This window comes from Falco naumanni, chromosome 2 (assembly GCF_017639655.2).
Source record: "Falco naumanni isolate bFalNau1 chromosome 2, bFalNau1.pat, whole genome shotgun sequence".
Taxonomy (NCBI): Eukaryota; Metazoa; Chordata; class Aves; order Falconiformes; family Falconidae; genus Falco; species Falco naumanni.
This window is the reverse complement of record NC_054055.1, coordinates 107,187,184-107,210,765: the sequence shown is the minus strand read 5'-3', so window position 1 is coordinate 107,210,765 and position 23,582 is coordinate 107,187,184. Positions and strand designations below refer to the sequence as shown.

The 23,582-nt window shown below is 39.9% G+C and overlaps 1 protein-coding gene across 2 annotated transcripts; it reads right to left on the bottom strand.

Annotated features, from left to right (window-relative positions):
* Positions 1–1,486: 1,486 nt before the first annotated feature.
* On the bottom strand, positions 1,487–23,045 carry C2H21orf91 (chromosome 2 C21orf91 homolog). Of its 2 annotated transcripts, none has more exons than XM_040582867.1 (5): positions 22,924–23,045; positions 22,374–22,502; positions 8,330–8,863; positions 3,537–3,599; positions 1,487–2,511 (listed from the first exon to the last, which is right to left on the bottom strand). In XM_040582867.1, exons 2-5 carry the CDS (start codon positions 22,495–22,497, stop codon positions 2,351–2,353), a joined length of 882 nt encoding a protein of 293 aa, XP_040438801.1. In that variant the 5' UTR covers positions 22,498–22,502; positions 22,924–23,045; the 3' UTR covers positions 1,487–2,350. The 2 variants fall into 2 exon arrangements, with proteins under 2 accessions (XP_040438801.1, XP_040438802.1); XM_040582868.1 differs by having other exon boundaries at positions 22,850–23,019.
* Between the last annotated feature and the right edge of the window lie 537 nt (positions 23,046–23,582).

Genomic DNA, 23,582 nt, shown 5'->3' with positions numbered 1-23,582 from the left:
AAATCTTGTTCACTACTTACTCAAAATACATGCATCTCACACCTGAACACCCTAAGAATCATTTAATATACAGAAACAACTCTAATGCAAGATTTATTCCAGACAGATTTCCCAGTGGAAGTCAGGAAAGCAATGCAGCAAGAAATCCCCTGCATGTGATGGTATGACCGTTCTCTAATAGCTCATTTTAAACCAAGAACCCAGCCATGCCTTGTCTTGAGCTCCTCCGGGTTACAGAGATGCGCAGCAGCCACTCCAGTTCAGAACTGCCAGCCAGCCAGGGTACATGCTGACCCCCTCTGCATCCTGAGCTTAAGAAACAAAACCTATATAGCTAGATTTTCTTTTAAGCATGTTAGGTGCATACTTTCCTCTCCTGTAACCCACATTCGTATTGAGGGCAAAGCAAAAAAAAAAAGTGTTACTGCACGGCTTTTGTGTCCCAAAAGTTATCCTTCCCAATTAAAATCCCTCTTTAAAACAAAAGAAACCCCCTCAGCCTTGCCTGTATCAAACCCCTGATCTAACTTAACAAAAATAGAATACTTCAAAACGCAGTAGGAAGGTACATGCTATGCTTTTCATTCCCACAAAAGCAAACAGAAATTCTACTCACTGTCCAGTGAAGTGACATCCAGATCCTCATCAGCCTTATTGGCCACCTAGGGAATTCTAGATCCAGCCCCCACTCAGATTGTATGACGACATACAAACTCACACATTTAAGTGACAATGTTATTTCTCCTCCCACCTTAACACTTGCAATTATCTTACTACTGTATTAATAAGATTTACAGACAGACTTGCACATGGAGAGTAACCCATCTTCTGACAACCGTAACTGGGGATTACCTTGTGCACGTTTACTTATAGGTCCGCTTGTGTATGCAAGCAATAACACTACTGACTTTTTCCCCACCTGAACCACAAAGTACCCCAACACAGACAAGTTCAAGTCCCCACTCATGCATATTCTCAAGATGTTCCAAACTCCTTTTGGTGCCCTTCCAGAAATGCATTATGGAAAAAACAACATAAGTAACCAACCTATCCTATGTAGTCCAGATATCACTATAGGGAGGATGATCAATAAAACCTAGTCTGAACTTTGGCTTACTTCTCAGTTTGATTTTAACATCAAACCTAAACCTTCCTTCATGCTAGCTGTTCCTTCAGCTCACTATATAAATGACTCCTCGTTTTCATTTAAAGTGTAAAATCAGAAAGCACAGAGACTTTTAACTTTTCAGGGTGGTGTGTTTCTCACCCAACCCATGACTTTTTCAGTGCAAATGCAACTTTCAGTTATGCAAGTGCAGCTCTACCAACAGTCTCTTTGGCAAATACTAACTAAGATTCCTTGGTATAAGTTTTAAAAAAGCAAAGCCTATTCTGCTTTATAATGTATCTTTACTATTTGTATTTCAGAATTAAAACATTATCGCAGTCTGATCCAACTTTATATAAAAAAATCATAACAAAGTGATGTAGTAATACAAATTTATTTAGTTTCTTCAAAGTAATTTTTCAGCATTGAAAATTTCACACATATAAAACAACTTCAACTTCTATGTATGGATTTTTTTTAAAAGGAATTGCTGTGCTTTTATTTTTTAAACATCTCTCATGAACCAAATTCTTCAGTTATAAAGCTGATAAAAATAAGTGATGCACCATCATTTTTCTTTAACACATAAAATTCATCTCTTTGGGAAACAAGATTTTTTTTTTTTAAATTGTATCATGAAAGATACAAACCTGAAAAAGGATAAACAAATCATACACAAGGCATAAACATTACACAGAGTAATTCAGACATTTTATAAAGAGATCTGAAAAGTACCTAAAATAGTGATATTTAGTATAAAATTTCAATAATAAAATATTGCTCATAATAAATAAGAAAACATGAGTTTCATTAATACTGTTCTCCCCTTAAAGCTCTCTTGGATGTAACATGATCAGAATTCAAATTTTTATTTGTCCTCTGTATGAAGGAGGCAGATTTACAGGCTTTAGGTCATTTTTTGTTAGAAAGAATTTTACTATCAACAAAACACAGAATTCACTTCAAGGCTCATGCATAGTTATGGGCAAAAAAGAAAAAAAAAAAAGGAAAAAAAGAATCCCTAGGTGTGAATAAATGTTATTACAGTAGATTTTAATACCTAAAATATTTGCCTTTTTTGTTAAACCAAAGTGGAGTAAGACTTCTCATAGATTATGAATGCAAAGAGAAAGCTGCCCAAGTTTCCTCAAAAGCTTCTAAGTATCTGTGCAGCTGTACTTCACGGTTATCAAAGCTGTTAGGGAAAATTAGCTCTACAGGAGGATAGAAGTTGTATCCCCTTTATATGGGGACATTTGATTTCATCCCTGCTCTTCCCATTTGTAGGCATGGCAGTTTGGAGTAGTTTTTCAGCAGCTGCTCAATAGCAATATGACGGACGTTGAGCTCTGAGGCCAAAGAGTCCTTCTCCTGGACTTGCTGTGTCAGCTCTTCAAACACATCTGCAAGAACATTATTAGGTTAACACACTTGGTCCCTGTACTTTCATAGCATTAAGCAGCAGTGCTGAACATTACTACAAAAAGAGGCACAAGATATTCAAGTGGGTTCATGCACAAGAACACTTTCTCTGGTTGCAATGCAGCTTGGTGTATGCGCCATCAACCGTACAGGATCACCAGTTCATAGTTTCAGGTGACCTGAGCCAAGGTGGATCAGATCGTAACTCAAAATGAAATTGATTCTCATTGTGTCAGAAAAAGTGTGCTACACCTTGGATACTGTGTTCAGTTTTGGGCCCCTCACTACAAGAAAGACACGGAGGTGCTGGAGCACCCGAGAAGGGCAATGAAGCTGGTGAAGGGTCTCTACCACAAGTCTTATCAGGAGCAGCTGGGGCAACTAGGGCTGTTTACTCTGGAGAAAAGGAGGCTCAGGGTGGACCTTATGGCTCGCTACAACTACCTGAAAAGAAGCTGAAGGGAGGTGGGTGTCAGTCTCTTCTGCCAAGTAACAAGTGATGGGACAAAAGGAAACGGCCTCAAGTTGCACTGAGGGAGATTTAGATTGGATGCGAGGAAAAAATTCTTTGCTGAAAGGTTTGTCAAGCATTGCACCAGGCTGCCCAGGGAAGTGGCTGAGTCACCATCCCTGGAGGTATTTAAAAGACATGTAGATGTGGCACTTGGGGACATGGCTTAGTGGTGGACTTGGTTGGATAGTGGACTTGGCAGTGCCAGATTGACAGGCGGACTCAATGATCTTAAAGATCTTTTCCAACCTAAACAATTCTATGATTCCATTAAAAAAAAACGTAAAGAAAATATCATATTCTTCAGTTTGTAACACCCAAGGAAGTTATATAATAGAAGCACCTAAAATTTTTTTGTTTACATGGAAATGTGACAGATTTCAGTTCAAAACTTAACTGACAGGAAAGCCATTGCAATTTCTTTTTTTTAGAACAAGAATTTCTTCATTGCAAAGCAACACAAACCCAAAACAAAGAGCAGTGAAAAATTCTCACCCTGGATTTGCTTGAGCAGTTTTTCATTAAGTTGCTTTAACTCTCCAGGAGCCATCATAGTCACTGTAACAATAAAATCTGTTATTACTACTACTGAAGTCACCCAAGCACCCCTAAGCAGACTCCTGTTTTCTCAAATTGTCATCATTTGCATCCTAATAATCAACAGATGTGTGGCAGTAAATCAGAGGCAACATTATTTATCAGTCATTTGTGGAAGGTTTGAAAATTCTCTCTTTTATGTTGACGGAGATTTACCCCACAGGAAAACCTCCTCTTCAGTGTCAAAAAGCTGGAAACTCAGGCCCTCTAAACAGTAGTGTTCAGAATCAGAATCGCTTGTAAATTGCCCGACACCTTTAAACACTTTACCTTCCTCTGACTACAAAACATGGTTTCTACAGTTTAACCCCCTGGAAAGTGCATCTGTTTAACTGTCAGCAAGTGGGCACTTCCGAGGTAAGTCCCGCTATGCTTGGCAAGCCTACAGGCAACAGGTTCCAGGCAGAATTTTCGGCATGCAGTTACTTGTTTTGGCTACCAAGTTTGGTGCTTTATGTGTATAACTTACAGTTTCCACCACACACCTCGGTGACAAATGATGAAGAAAAATCTTAGTTCGATACAAAGACCAGCATACAAAAATAAGTTTACTTCTCATTTTTCTTGTGCTTTGTTCCTAGTGAGAACTAGAAGATTCTCTGCGTCATTCAAAAGCCCTTCTGTATCTCAGGCTGTGCGCATTGATCATCCTCATAAAAAATATGTATTAAGCCTCAGGAGGAAATTGTGGAAGTATTCTATGCTGCTCTGGATCAACAGCAGGAAGTAGGGAAGCAACTTCTGCTTCCCAGAAATCCCTCAACCCAGCAGTAACGGGCACAGCTTGGTGCCATGCCTGCTGCTGAGATGCCCTTGGCAGCACAGCAAAAAGTGACGATTTTGATGACCACAGGAGGATACAGGGCACTGGAACAAGCTTTAATACCTTGTAATTTTTAAATATTGTTTTTAAACAATGCTCTAGCTTAGCAAAGCTCTCATTGCATACTTGAGAAAAACCTACGCTGCAATCACACAGCTTTTGGTCAGAGATTTCTCAGTGCAAGGAGGTTTCTTTTGTAAATTTAAAGCTTAAGTTCTGAAAAGGATGGTTTTCCCTACCCACAGGACTATTCAATCATCCTAAGCCTTCTCCTTCAAACTTTCTCATATCCTGCAGTTGTGGGATACTAACTTTCCGTCAGTATAGCCAAACAAAAGCTGGCAATAGCTAAGACAGCCTGCTTGTTACTCAAGGCATAAGGCCACTTAAGAGTGAAACAGATTGACCCTTCTCCTCCAACAGCCAGGTACAGCGGCACCGCTTCCTACCTTTGGCTATCAATACAACCGATTATTCCTTTCTCACATCTTACCACCCTTTAAGCTCCATGAAAACCCTGACTGGATTTAATATAGTAACTGACAGCTTTACAAAAATGTCAAGATTCCCACCCCCCCCTTTTATACCCAGTGGGAAGATGTTACTTCCCATTTCTTCGTTATTTTCATTAGCACTTCATCAACTGTAGCAGATAGGCAGGTTCACACATTTTGTGTGCGTGTATCAGGACAGGACTGTTTCATGTCAAAATTCTGATACAAAAGTGAAGGGGAGAAGGAACAGGCCACCAAATTTAAATAAAACATTATACTATCCATACCTGCAGTAAATTATAAAGAAATACTGACAGAGCTATTTACAGTTCCCTTATTTTTTTCTAGTAGACCACTAGGTTGTTACAATAGAGGTACTGCAATAAGAAGGTAACTAATTCTGGCAGAGTAAGTCTAAGCTTTTCACTAAAGTACAATGTTATATAATCATGGAGTCTCCAAATGTCTTTTAAAGCTAAATACTGCAAAAAGATTAAACAAATACTTATAATACAAGCAATAATGCCTCAAAAGTGCATTATGCAGTCTTAACAAAAAAAACCACCCTGTTATGCTCAAAACAGCTTTATGTTTCCCTGTCCCAAAAATCAAGAGATCAAGAGAGACATTCCAAGTCACTAACTTCAGTTAGATAACCCCATAAATCAGGTCAAGCTTTTATAATTCCTCTGTTAACTGCTGCCCTGATTTATGTAATCCCAATTTATGACTCCAGAGGACAGGTGGTCAAACAGCACAGTACATCTGTTTTGATTTATGGCTTTAAGACTACTAATTAACTACAAATACAATATGAAGCATCATACAGCAGTTAAATAAGATCCTTTTATAAAGAACAAGAAACGACTGAACTCTGCAAGGCCAGGTTTGTTACTCTGTTGAAGAAATGGGAGCCTAAGGAAACTGATTCCAGCTTTTGATGGTACCTCTTTCTCATTCTGTCTTCCAATACTGAATTCCAGTATTACCTTGTTTTTCATCACCTAATTTTCACTGGATATTTTACCAGCTTTATCATCTTCTTTCTAAGGTCTTTGGAAATTCAGAAACCCTCTCCAATTATTTTCCTCATCTACAAAAAAAGAATGTATATATTCCAGTTTAGGACCAGGCACTGTTCTAAAAGCAAGATGCAGCGATCTCTAGGAACTTAGTCCTAATGTATGTGATGTAGGCTGATTCCAGAGACACTACAATATCCTACGATTTTTCTGAAGTATTCTTCCAGTGATGACATTCTTAAATAATTGGAAAATGTTTTTTTTTTTGCTGTTTTCAGTATCACCACAGTCATCAAAAGATTGTTCAGGTGTACTGATAAAGCCTTTAAGTGGACATGGTGGCACATAAGGGCCTTACCATTTTCTTATGCTCTATGAATAGCAGGAAAAAATAATCTAGTAAAATGCACAAGGAAATCCAGCTACTATTTAAAAAGTTTATGCTGCTCCACAAGTTTGCTCTGCTACTGTGGGAAGATTACTAGGGTCGGGTGTGTGTGTGTGTGTGTGCATGGGGAATTGGAGAAAGCTGGGACCTAACAGAAGCATAGTATTACAGAGAGCTTGTTCGGGTAAAACACAGCTATCGTTTTCAGGATGATTGGCATGCACAGAATCTACTTTACCACAGCTCCCTAAGCAACACATCCTGCCAGCTCAGCACATGCTGATTGGAGTGGAGACACCGCAGCCAGGCTCTGCTGTGCTCCCTGCAGGAATGGGAACTTGATGGTACCATGCAGCTGATAAATTGCACAGCAGTTGTCATATGAAGAATCGTCACACGGCTGCCGAGCCAACCACTGCGGCGAAATTACTACCCTCAGATGAAATAATCTCATTGTAGTACCAACCACACCTCTACCCAAAGTCACTCACTTCTAAAGTATGTTATCTAAACTCCCAAATTACCACACTCTGATTTAGCATTTAACTACACACAAATCTGTGCATACAGTTAGGTCAAGCTGAGCCACTGCCTAAAGTTGTTATGAATGAAAGGACTTCTAATCAAGGGAGTCAGCCTTGGGAAGGATGAGAAACAAAGAACAGATACTGAAAAGAACACCATTACCTAAGTTATGCAGAAAGAAGCCTTCAAGTGAGGAAACTTCTGGCTATAAGAGGAGACAGGTTGATAAGGTGTTGCTATCCACTGACATTAACAGAAGATTAGTTGAAAACAGGACAAAGATAATCATGGTAGTGGGAGATCGTGGCTTCCAACTCAAATATTCCCCCGAGAGAGGGCAAACCCCCGCTTGAACAGCATGTATAGTCAGTAGAGAACTTCAGTAGCGCTGTCTGAGGATGTGTACTAATTTGCATTTGAAGCGAGGAACTTGTAGCCAATCTTGTGTGACGAATGAATATGCTATGTATAAAAAGTATAAAAAGTGAACAAATGAGGGGAGAAGTTAGGGAATGCTCCATCGTAAATTCTGGGATTAGTCAACAGGCTGAAGTTGCCTTCTGCCCCATAGGGACACCTATCGAGTAAGAACTTTTTTCTATGACTAACTCATGCTAGCTGTTAAGTGTATTGTTTTAAGCTTGCTTTGCAGTCAGTGTATTATCACTGTCAATCTCTAAACCTTGTTCTGTCACAAACTTGCATTCTATATAATAAAAACTTCAGCTGAAGTTCATTTTTTATAGATCTTTTGAGATTTGAGTACTTGTTATACGGGATTTGACTCAGTGACGCTGTCTGCGGAAGGTGCCCGAGTAGTTTAGTTAAATCATCCCCTGATACAGTGGGCTGTCGAAATGCTGGTAGTGGACAGGCTGGTCGGACCCAAGGGTCTCATCTTTTTTGGGAAACCAACAGACTGATCAAATATAAAGGGTTTGAGGACACACACACTCTCACACACACACCCTTCTTAACATGACAGCTACTTAACCTCTAATTTCCCTTACTGCTTAGAGCAGGTCTCTCTAAAATCTAACTCAAGGCACCGCACAAGTTCAGTAAGACAGTTATTTTCAGAAGCTCAGTAATTTCCACAGGCAGTTGCACAGCCCTGTATGAAGTGACTGTGATCAACTGTAACAGTAACTTTTTTGTGTAAATTAGGCATGTCCTGTATCACACTGGGGTATAACTAACAGGGAAATAAAAAAACCCACAACCAACAACCAAACAAATCTCCCACACCAACCAAACTCTCCATGCTATTTTCTTGGCCATGTAGCATTTTTCTTCACAGATTTTACAGTAACTCCAAACAATTAAAAGCTGGATTTCAGAATGTGAATTAATGCCCTGGGGGGACATTAAGTGGTCAAGAGGTAATTACAAAGAATGCCCTTGCTTGCTAGGTTGTATGTAAATAGCTATATACTTACATTCTTCCCTGCTGTATTGAGGATGCCTTCTGTGAACACTGGTAAGTGAAGCACCTTCAGCTTTTTCAGCTTTCTGGACCTGGTTGTGATTAGGCCACAAAACACTGCTGCAACAGAAGGTAGCACCTGTTTCTTGTAACACACCAAGCCCGAAATCAGTGGATTCTCTTTGTTCCAAAAGAGTTTGTGAACAACTTGAGATGCCTCCAGAATTGCCATCTATCCATTTTGCAGAGTATCTAGGTACTGGGGACTCAAATTGTGGGAGTAATTTTCTATCAGTCTGATGTCTGAAGTTAAAAAGCTGGTGTTGGGATGTTTTTGAGCTTTCAGGATCAGAGTCTAAATCCTTGTTTTGTGCATACTGTATGATCCAGTTAATTTTTTTGCTCAAGATATTTTTTACTTCTGCATATGGACTTTTAGAGAGCTTTGATCGTGGACAGTCCTGATTTGCTATTAAGTGGAATTTTTCAAAGCAGTCTCTGTGCCCCCTTAAAGATCTTGTATGTAGAAGATCTGACTTTGGTACTCCTGTAAAGACACAATAGAAAAAGAATCACTTATTGTATACTCAACTCAATTTTTAAATTTTTACTCACAACCAACCAAGGAAACAAAAACTTAACTGATGCTTTCCTATTAACGGTCTAATGACTGTAGGCGACAAGGATATGTGATACTCTAAAATTTTTGAAATTCCACTCAGTCTTGAGTCCTTAACATAGAAAAGGTTTTCCACTCAGGAATCTCCAGTGCAGGATTTAACAGACTACCTTGCATGTGCCTCTTGGATGATAATACAGACGAAGCAAACTGCTAACTCTACATATTGCATCGCACCCACAAACAAACATATAAGCTGCAGAAGTAAAATAATTGCAAGCATTATCAGAAAGTTCTACAGAACAATACTGAGGACCATTCTGAGAGCAGTCATTTGTGTTCCCATCTTCTATGGATGATGCTATGTGCCACCTGCTCAAAAAACATACTGCAGTGCGTGAGCTTGTCACCCAAGTGGTCAAACATAATTCAGAATTCAGCCCTCATTCATTTTTTTTCATTGGTACAAGCCTGCAGCCTAGCTAGGTAAGTTCTAATACTTTCAACACCTGTCAACTTTAAACTGTCCTGAAATTAATTTCATGTGTGCTGGTTTTGGCTGGGGTAGAGTTAATTTTCTTCAGGCACTAGTATGGCGCTAGGTTTTGGATTTGTGCTGAAAACAGGGCTGACAGAGGGATGTTTTCATTACTGCTGAGCAGTGCTTACACAGAATCAAGGCCTTTTCTGCTTCCTGCACCACCCCTCCTATGAATAGGTTGAGGGTGTACTAGTAGTTGGGAGGGGGCACAGCCGGGGAAGCTGACCCCAACAGACCAGAGGGATATTCCACACCATGTGACATCATGCTCATGTAACATTACATATAAAGCTGGGGGAAGAAGGAAGCAGAGTGGACATTTAGAGCAATGGTGTTTGTCATCCCAAGTGACTGTTAGGCACGATGGAGCCCTGCTTTCCTGAGACAGATGGCTGAACACCTGCCCGCCCATAAGCAGTGAATGAATTTCTTGTTTTGCTTTGCAGCCTTGATTTACCTAATAAACTGTCTTGATCTAAACCAACAAGTTCTCACTTGCACTCTTCCAATTCCCTCTCCCATCCCATGGGGGTACATGGGAGTGAGCAGCTATGTGGGGTTTAGTTGCCAGTTGGAGTTAAACCATGACATTGTGTAAGATGAATGTTTATTCTCCTCTTTGTCCTCCTTCAAAGCCTATTCAAATAGCTATAGCAGGTAACCTACTCAAACCTCAAATTGATAGTGATCGACATGTTGTAATGGAACACCATCTGTGAAGATAGACAGCTGGTGAGTGAACACAGATGACAGGAGAAATGACTTATTTCAGGAAGTTAATACTACTCCAGAACAAAATTACTTTCTGCAACTTCAGTGGATATTTATTCTTCTTCAGATTCACCAACGCAGTAGATTTAGTCACCAAGTCCAGGAACAGTTCAACATTTACCTCAACAGCCAGTATACTACTTGGGAGGTTTCCAACATAATGAACAACAATTCTGTCAAGCTCCTCATTGCAAATAACAAACAATGTACCTGTGAACCACTGGCTGTAAGTGCTCAATGCTTACTAAAACCAGAATATTTAAATTAACATATGGTAACATAATTTGATCTCTGAAACTAGGCAACATGACCCAGCTGCAGCCATTTTACCTTTTAGCACAGAAGTAAGTATATAAAAGCAATTAAAATAAAACCTATGAAATGTAACAGGTAACAAAATCTGATAATAGAGACTTCAACGAGCAATTAGCAGAATGCTACAACAGTTCTCAGTTATATCTGACCCTCTTAAATTCTTGTGGTAAATTTTAAGCCCCCCACCACAAATGAATACAAAGTGATAAGCTTTTTTTTTTTTTTTTAAGTCATTAAATTCTGCAAAATCTCAAACTAATCTCAGAAACAAGCTACAAAAGTACAAAAGTAAAATTCTTAACACGAAACTAGCAAAAAAACAAATCCAAGCACTTCATTTTGATTATCTCTGTTGCTGGTAACTGGTGTTTAAAGTTGGGGAGTTCAAACATTGGGAGCAGCCAGTAAAAATTTTTGATTTTCCACTCCTTGGGCAACATTGAAACTCAAAAGCCTTACTCTTCTGGTCAAGTTTGTAAGAGCATACGCCAAATTTATGGGGCAAAATGACAACTGTGTGGGAAATTAAAGGACAGCAGTGGAATTTATTTTGTTCTTAGCAGCAGGGGAGAAAGGTAAGGTCATGAAAACAGACACTTCTGTCCATGAACTAAGCATCAGGACAAACAAAAACCACATCCTAGCCAGAGACACCTTTTAAGAAGGAAGTTCTTGAGCAAAGTACAAAGACAGATGTTGTATTCATGGGTACAGAGTCAAGATTCTCCCTCTACAGCTCAAAATATCAACCTCTTTCAGCAAATAAGACATTCACTAACTTTTCTTAAGCTCTACATGATCTACTGCCTACTTGCAAGGCTATCTTCCCTCTCTATCCTTACAGAGACTTTTAAAAAAACCAAACACATTTCTAGTGAAAACAAGGAAAGACAAGTCATTTGTTTTCATGACTTACAAGCACAATTTAAATACAGCAAGTATGCTTAACTCAAGTAGCATAATGGAAACCCTTAAATCTTTAAGCCATCAAGGAAAAGCAAACACTGTCAACTGAAGTTATATGGCATATATTCACAACCTGGCAAACCCTACAAAACCAGAACGATTTGTTCAATGTCATCTGCTTTACCCAAGTGATTCTTCAACATGCCACACTGTTGATTCTTACAGTGATTTCTTTTACTTACAGAAAACAACATCAGATTGGCTGAAAAACAAGTTTTGGACAATTTTCTATACAATAGCAGTCAGGAACCCACCTAACAATTTGACCATAATGTGAGTGAATAAAGCCAACATCTTCTGATCACAGGACGGAGTAATCCTGTCTAAAGTAAATACCTGAAGATTTGGAGAAGAAGGAGGAAGAGAGCTGCATAAAGCACAGTCAGAAAATCTGAGACACATACAGTTTTGCACAGACTGTTTCTGTGTTCATGGCTACCTAAAAAAACCCACTTAAATCCTTTGAGGCTTTCCATTTCATTATTTCCACAAGAATAAATGTAACTTGTCCAGTAAGATGGCAGTGTGTGGCCACACAAAATAAACACACAATTTCAGTTACAGAAAAAAAAAAAAGAATGAGTGCAGCACGACTTTATGAAGCCCCATCTGATTTTTATGTTCAAGCCATAAACCCAAGGTCATTCAAGTCTCTCCTCCTGACAAATCTCTCTTTTAAAAAAGAGCTCCGGACACTGTTATCTTCCCCACTTGAGGCATGCTCCTCAAAGAAATCTATTTTATCAGAACTCAGCAATACCAGATATGCCAGAGTACCAGTAATACCAGAAACTAGCAACCATTACAGAAGAAAAAAATGTTTCTTCTGAAGTCTAGGTTTTGCTATTTATATGCCACATATTAGCCATAATGTCACTGTTTCTGCACACAGAACATGTCACTCCGAAACACTTTCAGTATACAATAACAATCCCTCCCCGCCCGCACACCCCCCCTTGAATTTACGTACTTCCCCATCTCTTATTCCACTGAAAATCCAGCAAGGGTCTAGCTAAGTGCTCTTCAATACAGTAAGGAACAGAAAATGTAGAATTGCTAACAGACTTGCTTCAGATTTCACATAGCTGGTCTGGATTTCTACTGTAACAAACACATGCAAAAAAACCCCAAACAACCCTCAAACCTTTCTTGTGTGCTAAGGTGATAATTAGTCCTTTCCTATACAGAGAACGTGAATAGTATCAGCCACTAACCTAAAAGAGCTGAGCATTCATAGCAGCTGCTGTGCCAGCACAAACTAGTAATGACATACCAGTATTACAGCAAGTAGGAGTATGCTTCTTTGACACAAATACTTCTGTCAGGGGCAATACCATCAGCTTTATGAGGCAGAAAAGATACCTATTTCTCTTTGGTAAGATTTAATACTCTACTCAGATTACTTCATATTTTTTCCTTCATCACAACTGCAAAAAATCTGCCAGCTGGTAAACTGGCATGATTAAAACAAATGATATATAAAGATGACTCAGTATTAAAAGGCACATTACTTTATTCAACAATATACACAAAGAGACAAATAAATCAAGGCAAGACTTCTGTGCATTACAAGTAGTAATATCCTAATTTTGATAAACAGCTATTGTCAGTTCTGTTTTTTTTTTTTTACAGGGTTTCAGTTCTGTCTCAAAGTTCCTGTTTGCTAATATCCATCTCATTCTTTTTATTTTTTGGCTGGTTGTTCACATCAGCAATCATACAACCATCAACTTTTTTCTCCCCACATTCGTAGGTATATGTATATTTTCCCCTTGTCTTACTTTCAAGAATAGGACTGCAGACTATGTCCAAGTACATCCTACCCTTCATATTTATTTTTTCAGAGAAGGAAAAAACTCCAAAAAGCCTACAACCATCCACAGCAGGAAAGTTTTATCTGCAGGTGAAAAAAAAAAACCAAAATCACAAAAATTCAGGAATATCTTGAAGACCATATCTAACTAATTTAAGACAGCAGATGCTATCAGGAAACAAGCTCATGCCAGAGATCATTCCTCAAATGAACAATATTCACAGGGGATGCCAAACCTCAAGAGAAATAATAAAAGAATGTAAGTTAAATGTTTGCCATCCATTACTTGCTTCCGATTCCAGTAACCCATGTGTCCTAGATGAAATATGAATGGCACCACTTCACTCAGCAATATCTTTGAATGTTGAGCACTTGTAAGAACAGGGCTGCTTATTTAACAGCTTGGTATTTAGGCATTTTTCTTTTTAATATTTCAATTTGTAAGCCATGCAAGGCCGAAACTCTTCCTCTATACTGGTAGAGTTCTCAACATAAGAGTTCTAATCCACTTCTGCAAAACAATTTTGTAAATGAATGACCAGCAATCAGGCAATTTATAAAGTAGACATCACAACAGTGTGTACTAGTTATTTGTAAGTGCAAAGTATCAGGCAGCAAGGAGAGTATCTGCCTTATAACAAGGTGTGTAATCACACCACAATAAATTCCATGCCATTTTAAAGTATTTGTACTTGAAAGTAAATCAGTCTCCATCCTATTAAAGTTTTGGGTGTTTTTTTTTAAGAAGTCTACAAAGACTTTGTTTCTATCTTTGCAACTGATTCACCAATAACTATGTATAACTTCTTCCTGATAAAGATACAGAACTCAATTGAAAAATTTGCTCAGATTTATCTATAAAAGCTGGCTAGAATTATTGTCTTATTTGGATATTATTATGAACAAGTTCAATTCAAAAGGAATGCTCTTGAAGACTACTAGAGTATTACACATATCTTCATAAATGTTTCCATTAAAAGAAACAGTGATCATTAACCTGGTGTTTGTCTTCCACTGTTTGGTTTTTTTTGTCGCCCCCCCCCCCCCCCCTCATTTGCTTGTTATACATTTGTAAAAAACATTCTTATTTGGTCTTTCAGCTCCATCAATTAGAAATAATGTTGAAGAAAGCCTGCATTCCCTTCTTAGCAATTTATAATGCAATGATGGAAACTAATTGTTTTTGCAAGGTTGAATAACCTTAGCTTGAGCAGCTGAAGAGGAAAAAAACCCCAGAATTTAAGATGGAGTGAACTAAAATTAACAAGAATACTTCTATACACATGAATAGTCACTAATAAGTTTGTACTATGGCACTAGTTAATTAAAGCTATATTAAAGTCCCTTTAAAGAATTTACAAATACTTATGGGTAAGATTTATACCTGACCATAGAGAAAGGAAAAGCTGTCTTCTCAGTACAGTGCTGGCGTCCACAATACATACAGCTTCCGTAAAGGTGTAAAGTACATGTGATTATTAAGGACAGTCAAAGAAGAAAAAAAGCGCACTTCATAACACAAATCTGTACAGTATTGGCAGCATGGGTGAATTTACCTGTTTAAGTCAAAACACTTAGGAAAGGTATACTTCAGCTAGTTGTGGAAGCTGCCTTCACAGCAAGTAAAGAAACACTTCTCAGGCACAATTCACCTCATCTTAAACCGTTACTGTAGAAAGATTTGTGATAAGCACCCATGCTTTTTCCTTTAATCCTGTAAGTAAGCAAGAATCCTTGTGAAGGGTGCCAGTCCATTGCAGTGTACTTTTAAGAACCCAGCCTTCACTAAATGTTCTGAAATGTTTCAACTGCTGCTCCTCTCAGCTGTCCACCTCGCACATTATGCACATACAGTATCATCTGTGAACAGGGATGTTTAGCCAGCTCACAAAACTGTTCCTGAACATCTGCTGGCATCCACTAGGAACACGAAGATCCGATAAGCTCAAGTATGGTTTACCTAGGGCACAGGGCTCAGCACTGCAGCAGACAGGGAAGTGCTTCACAAGACATTCAATGTTCACATCTGCCTATTTTAAGTCACTGCTGCATATCAGTCTGCTTATTAAGAGTGCTCAAAGAGGGGGGTTCTTAATAGAAAAGTAGATCCCAAGGCCTGTTCAAAATACATTGAATAAAACCAGCCTGTGATGACCTAAGACAGCAAGTCATCCAGATGTCTAAATGACAAAGGGATGGAGAAAACTGCTATTCTTCAGTCGTACAATTCTGCCAACACTGAAAAATAGGATCATTAGAGACATGTATCTCCAATACATTTGCCTGACAAGACTTAAAGCCAAATGCTATTTTTAAGTGTATGCGTGCAATTTCATTTGCGAGTTAAATCTATTTATTAGACTGCCCAGAAGGAAAATGCCACTGCCATTCAGTAACTTCTATAAACAGACACCTGGTAAAGACCAGATATTCTTAAAGTTCTCTCCTCAATTTCAAATGATAAAGCTGATGCATTCCGTACATCAAGAGCACACACAAATCATCTCCCACGGCATTTCTATTAGCTCATTTATATTCTAGCACATAGCAAGGATGTACTATGTAAGACAGAACCAAGATCCAACTGATCTTTTAAAAATATTTTCAAAATTCATCTTCCCAATAAACTACTGAACTATCTAAGAAGAGAATTTACTACTGTATCAGACAAAGCAGTACATTCAGATGAAAACTTTACTACTGAAACTACTATGTTAAAGGTGTCTCATACTTTGTAAGAAAAATCAGTTGAACTGACCTAGAAGAGAGTGAAAGGCATGAGACAGTATTTTTGTATTCCGGATGATGACAGGTAAGCAACAACTGCTCAGTTCACTGTTTGCATGTACAAACCTTCCAAAATCACACACAGACAATTAAAAAATGTACTTTTAGCAGTAGCCATACAGGTCTACTATTATTTAGTGGTACTTAAACAGCACTTAAAGATTAAGAATACCATCTCCAACTATGTTTGGACTTGAATTCACAGTTAAGAGGTTTACTGGAAACTGCAGCAAGTTCCTCAAGTCCATTCAAGTTTGCAGAAGTGAGTCATACTGCTGGACTGCAAATGCTACCCTGAAACAAGTTTTCAACTGTCTAGCCTAAAGGGCAATGATGAAATGTTTTATCTTTTGTTGACAGAGTAACGTATTTATTTTATTGGTTATTATTTCATGAACATTGAAAAAATAAGGATATGCATGCATTCTGTAAGCAAGAACAGAATGAAATTAAAACAGCAGTTTCCAATCCTTTCAGTTATACCTTACAATCTGTTTTGTTTCAGTGAGATATTCTTTTGTAGGGTGCAAGAAGAAAAAAGGAAAAATTTGAGAATTTGAGTGCTTACAGCTTTTAACAACTAAATCCCCTCCCCTCTCCCTTTTTTAAATGTGAACACAGAATGAGGATATTACACAAGATTTTAAAGACCTTAACAGGAAAAAAGCCATGCACTAAAGCAGTTTTGTTTATAGCATCTTTGTCTCAACCTGGAGACTGGGATGCACCAACTTAATACTGAAATTGCCTCAAATGCTATGAGTCTATCAGCACTTTAGAGGACCATGGAAATGTAGCTATCTTAACATAAGTCAGGGAATAGATGCCCACTATCTGTTCTTTCGTATTACAAGACCTGGATATGGACTATCATTTGCTGTTCAGCCACTGTTCAACTCTAAACAGAAATGGAAGCAAGTCAGTTTGCTTGTCGGCTAGCGTTCTTCAAGATGTTATTGCAGTTAGCAGCACCAGATAAGCAAAAGATTGAATAAAAATCAGCTCAAAGAATCAGATTTTCCCCTTCTATTACAGTTTCATTTCCTTTACAAACCCTTGTCTTTCAGGAAACTCACAGATTTTCAAATAATTCTGCATTAAGACATACCAGCATAAAACCAGGTTAAGATAGATACATTATCAATGACAAATAACGTAACGCTAAATTGTAATTATTACAGACTTCCAACTTTGAAACCTTCAGAGACAAGTCCCATGTTTGAACAAATACATTCAAGTACTAATTTCCTGAAGCTGGGATTTTCACAGGCATTGTCCAGAGGATCACAAAGCATGCATTAATGAAGGACACATCTGCACTGCACAATGCATTCCCATGTGAAGGTATACAAACAACTCCAAGCAGCGCCACCGGCAGCACAATAGCTTACTGCTCTAGCTGCCTCTGTCTGGGCTGCGAAAAACAGGCTAGGCTGTAAGATCCTGGTAACCAGAGCATTAGAGGGCACAGCTGGGTATCAGCACCACGTTCTTACGCAGCAACCCTACAACCAGAGTTTCAAAGCAGCTTGTAGGGACATCATACTCAGGCAGGTGGTTTTGTTTTGTTCATATATACAAATACATGAAGCATTTATACATACACACACATATACTTTTGTGTGTTCAGGTATTTTCCCCCTACCCTCCAGTTGTAACCGCGGATCTGTTGTTAGCGTTATGTATTTCCTACCAGAATTCAGTTATCATTCTTCCATACTTTAATGAAATAAAAAAGGAGGAGGAATTTCTCACAACTGACCACAACACATGATTTCCTGGCTTATGCAGTCTAGTTATATGTGAATTTAAAATGTCTCCTGTTTCAATCCACAGATTGCTACTCTGACACCTACTTAGAAAAAGAAAACAGTACACAACAAACTGATGTTCATTTCGCCTGCACAAGGAAAAAAAAGCCAACATCAAACTCTGGCAGATCCAAACTGCCAGGATAGTCTAAACTTCATCTAGAACTTTAAAGCCACTGTACAGAATCAGCTTAATTTCTCAAAGTGTTAGTTTAGTATTTTGTATGTAAGTACTGTGCATACTTTAAGAATCACATTAGTATTCTGTTGTGCTAAATCACCTGATAATTATCCTTCAGACATGCAAGCTAGTTTTGCAATGAAAGTATTTATGCACAGCTTAGTCCACTCAGCGTCCCTGAGCATGAATCCTCAAACTAAGTGAGCTGAAAGAGCAAGTACTACAGGGAGAAAAATACTGTCCTTTCCATACACACTGCCTCCCCACACTCACCCCGTTTAGACTGAAGATTAGCACTACCAAACTCTCCCATGCATGTTCTTTCCCTGTTCATGAAAGGCTAGTAACATGTAATAGGAGAAAGTTTAAACCTCCATCCTGGGATTCTGCATGCCTGTTTTCCCTTTTCTAACCTTTTTTCAGTCAACTTCAGAGAAACAGACCCTATAATCCATATACATCACTCCTGAATAAATGCTGGGACAGACACTGCAGCTGAACTCCAGACAGCACTCAAACTAGTGGTTTCTGTCAATTAACTGAACTTTGTAAAAAACAACCACATTTTAGGCTAAGCTACCATTTTATTTCATTAAAGGGCTAAAAATTTGCTATCAAAAATTATGATGGAAACCTGACTTTTGACAAAAACCATAAAGGTTTTATGACACAGTAAATAACTTCCTCATTCAGAAAATCAGCAGTTATTTAATTAAGACAGACCATAGATCAGATTTTCTGTATAGTAGTCTTCCCTATAAAGGACTATAAGAATAACTTGACGACCCCCCCGCCCCCAATTATGTATCACTATCAAGCTGTTGTCCACACATAATAAAGGTTACAAAACCTCACCCCGACGGGAGCAAAATAAAGGCTGAGACATGTCACAACTGTGATCCAGGAAGAGGTCTGTTGAGTCATCATAGATGGGGATGGTGTCAGCTTTGCTCACTTCTAATTACTCATCTTAATTAACCAAAACAATCAACAACATTACCATCTACATGCAAGCAAAACTGTACAACTGTTGAACTCGGATGTCAGAAGACACAAAGATTCACCAGTACTGAACTAAATGTAATTAAGTGCAGCAGGTAAATTGTATTTCTGTAGTGTTTCGTTTATATACATTTGAGACAGTCTCTTTCAGGGGAGTTCAGGTGATCAAGTCTTGGGCTAGATCAGTTTCAAGTGCACAGATTTACCACAGACAGCTTTAAGCTATCAGAGGCTTGCCTGAAGGAAAACAGAATTGTCCTCATGAGTTTTGTTAAAGCATTAGAGTAAGACACCCTTTTAAAAAAGGAAATTGGGAAAGCTGCTTCCAGAATTTCATACATAGATTCATGGAATCATAGAATCATTTAGGTTAGAAGAGACCTTTAAGATCACTGAATCCAACTGTTAACACTGCCAGGTCCACCAGCACTTGCACATGCATCCGCAATGCTCCTTTCTAACCTGACCCAACTCCCAGTGAGGTCGGGAAGGATGGAAGAGGTGCTACACACTCCCCTTAAATCAGACTGCACTTAGCACATGCAAGTTTGCAGAGTGCTGCAAACATCCTGTGAGATGCTGAGCTGTGACTAATAGGCTGCCTGTTACTGAACAGCATTTCCTACTTCACCGAGGGACAAGTCACGCACGCACATCAATGCTAAAAATGAGCAAGCCTTAAGCACTGTCCTAGCTGTTGCATTAATATCTTTTTAGAATAACCTATTTCACTCCCTCAAATTACTTCAAAATATGTGTTTTATCACTTGGATCTTTAAATATGATGGTAAATAAAAAGGCAAACTTTTAGTGAGAACAACACTTATTTGTAAGTGTGGGATAGCACATCTACAAAATTGATAGAACTTATACTTGATTCTGTTTAACAAGTAGCTATGATATAATGCAGCTGAACTTCATTAAAATAGAAGCAGAAGGTCAGTATGAAAACATCCACTACAACATTCAGAGTTAGTGAATTATTCATCTCACTCCCTACCCAGGGCTGCCAAATGATTTATTTTTTTAGATGTAAGTCACAGTCTTTGTCACAGGAAAATACAGGAATGTAGCAGACATGTCAAAAGTAGGAAGGGCAGAACCATGGACATGGTAAAGGGCTGGCTCATGCAGTGGTTCTGCTACAAAGTCTTACAATGATTCTTTATAAAATGTCACTCACACAGCCTCTGCTGGCCTTAAGCCTCCTCTCCCTATAAGCAGTAACAGTACATTTTTTCAAAGTGGTACAGAGAACACAGAATATCAGAAACTGAGGCATTTTGATGCTACAGAAATCAATCATTAATATTTTTCATTTACTATGCAAAATAAAAGTTTAAGAATGGTTCATGTAATTTCAGGTGAGCTTTCATCACTGTTCTGCTCTAGTAGCCTTCCTTTAAAATTAACTGAAAATTTAGAAGATTATGCAAAGTAGTCTACTGCACAGATTAAGTCTCTACTATTATTAAGGCTACTTAGAGTTCCAGGAAGGAAAAAAAAAAAAAGCTGTTCTAGCTAAAACACGAAATCATTTTGTAAAGTAATATCCGTAAGAAGTAACTTCAACAAATCCACAGCTTATCGCAAAACTGAGCACAGACAGAAACCATCCAGCGATTTTTTAATGTGTTCTGTTTTATCTGTTTCACCACTTCCAAAAATAAATTACATTCTGAAGGTAACTGAAGTACTTAATTCTTATTATGGCAATATTTTTTTCCTCATTTTAAAGCCTAGAGAGAGAAACATCTTAATCCCACTCCACACTGAGAACTGTACAACTATACTTTTAAAGCAATAAGAAAACTCAAGCAGACTGACAGGTTGTCTTAGGTTAGATTGTTGCTCTGACTTTTATTGAAAAGCGCAAATACACAAGCATATATCTTCTAAACAAAAGCATAAAGCATTCAGACTACTAATGAAGTATGAAAGCATTGTTCAGATTAAAATATATTGCCTCTAGCAGCAAGAAAGACCTTAAAGGCATCACTTTTTAAAAATCAAAACACAGTACTGAGTCAGTATTTAAAAGTGATTACAATTTACTAATGCATTTTTCAGATTTCTGTAACGTAAGAAGAAAATTTTATTACCTATACATGCATTGAAAGTCAGATGTAGAATTAAAACTGTACAGAATACATAACCTTACAGCTCCCTACATTCCAGTCAAGTTTTATGCTTCTAGGGTTCAGAATAAGTGACTAGACCACTGGGTACAGTGCTCATATCTCACAGCACTTTCCACTTGGAAATACTTGATCTTAAGACTTTTAGTGTACTTTCATATGTACCAGACACACAACAAATCTTACTATCTGTCATCAAGAAACAGTATTATCATGATAGTGTTAAAATCTTTCCATTCAATTGCCCCATACCAATACAGATTATTTTTGGCAGTCACATGCACATACAATTGGCAAATACTACTTTATATAACTGGAACAAATTAATTTGTTGCCCCCAGAATCAAGCGATAATATTTATACTTTCAAAAAATGCTTATTTGAATTCAAGGGAAGTAACTAATCTACTGCTCATTCATGTCCAACACTTGATTCATACACGGAGAGCTGCAAAAAGATAGGTTAAGTTCTTTAGCAAAACAAGGTTTGACATTCTGAAACTATAATTCTGGAGGCCAAAATGGTATTAGAAGACCGGTATTTTAAAGAATGGCCAAAATTGCCACTTTATAGTTTGCAGACTTTAAGAAGGTTTGACAATAAACTCAGCCTTATCACGGTACATTATTACCACGTTATGAAAGCAGTAAGAAATAATCTCAATTATTTCTGGTGAAAGTGAAACATTGATTCTGCTTCAAAAAAAACCCTACTATGCTTTAAAGTTTGCAGTAAGTTCTGTGCAGACACCTTTAACTATTGAACAAAACCCCTGAATAAAAGCAGAACATAAAACTCCTAACCTGAATTAACATCGGAGGTCTAATACCAGAAGATGAAATTAACACCAGGACATTTCAGCAGCTCTTGAAAGGAGGGTACATCTTTACACCTAGAGGAGCAGGCGCTAGAGCAGCTACGGCACCCACCTTTACTGGAAACGAGCTACTCTGCAACCTGACTACTTTGGCCAGCCAGAAAAGTTTCTAAGCACACACGTTTTCAAACCTAAGCCTTCTGGAAAGCTTTGAGATAAGCTCAGTCTGCGTTCAGCTCCAAGGTAAGCAATCTACGACTGAAGCTCGCACAAGATGACTCTTACTAAGACGTTACCTTCGATGTTCAGTTCAAAACAAACGTGGCAGAACGACAGCGTTTCCTTCTCGGTCCCCAGCTTGCAGACGCTGCAGACGTTGTCATCGTCCAAGTCGATGCTCACAAACTGCTCTTCGTTCATAGTGCCTTTGAGGGGGGAAGGGGGGAAGGGGGGGGACAAGGGACGGGACCGTTACTCCAGCCGCCCCCCAGGCGAAGCCCCGGCCGCCCCGCGGCAGGCAGCGCCCCAGGCCCGGCTCCGGCCCCCGCTGAAAGCGCCAGCCGAGGGCGGGACGAGGGAGGCAGCGTCCCAGCAAAGTTTCTTCCTCGGGGCACGGCGAGGGCAGCGGCCAGACCGCACCGCGGGCCCGGCCGGGCCCGAGCCCTCCCGCCGCCTACGCGCCCGCGTACCCCTTCCCTCCCCCCCGAGGCTGCCCCGTCCCGCCCCGCTTCCCCTCCGCCCCGACCTCAGACCCCTCGTCACCTCCACCCACCCCGCTCCGCACACCGGCGGCGCGAACGCTCCGCCACCACCAGAGCCGCACCGGCCCGTCCCCGTCCCGCTCACCGCCGCGCCGCTGCGGGCCGCCGCACAGCCGCCCCGGTGCCGCGCTCCACTATTGTTCAGCCGCCAGCGCCTCCGCCGCCGGAGCTCGGCGCCAGGCACCGCCCGCCGCTTCCGGCCGAGACCACGGCTCCTGCGGGACGGGGAGGCCGGGCGTGCTGGCGCCGCGCTCCGCCGCATCCCGGCGGCTGGCGTCGCCTCTGAGCCGGGCAAGAAAGGGCGACAACGCGGGAGGGGCGAGCGACTACGGCCTCTCCGGGCCTTCGCGCGGCTGCAGCGACGGGAAGCTCCCCTGCCCCCCGGCTGCAGTTGGGCTCGCCCAGAGCGCGGCGGCTGTGGTGCCCCGCGCGGGGGGGCGGGGCGGAGCGCTGAGGAGAAGCCGCCCCGGCGCGGCGGGCAGGGGGGGGCGGGTCTGCCGTTCTGCTCTCTCGCGTTGGGCCGCGTTCCGCTATTATCCCAGCGTACATTTACGTTTAATTAGCTGGTGGTGTGTAACACAGCGTACGCTTGGGATTCGTGTTGGCTAGGTTTTGTTAGAAGTGAAAAAAATAACTTGCGTATAGGAGCTGAGACCAGGGCGGGCCGGGCGAGCGGCCGCGGGGCGTGAGGCCGACCCCCGGCAGCCAGCGTGCGGAGCGGGAGGGCCTGCGTGGAACTGTAAC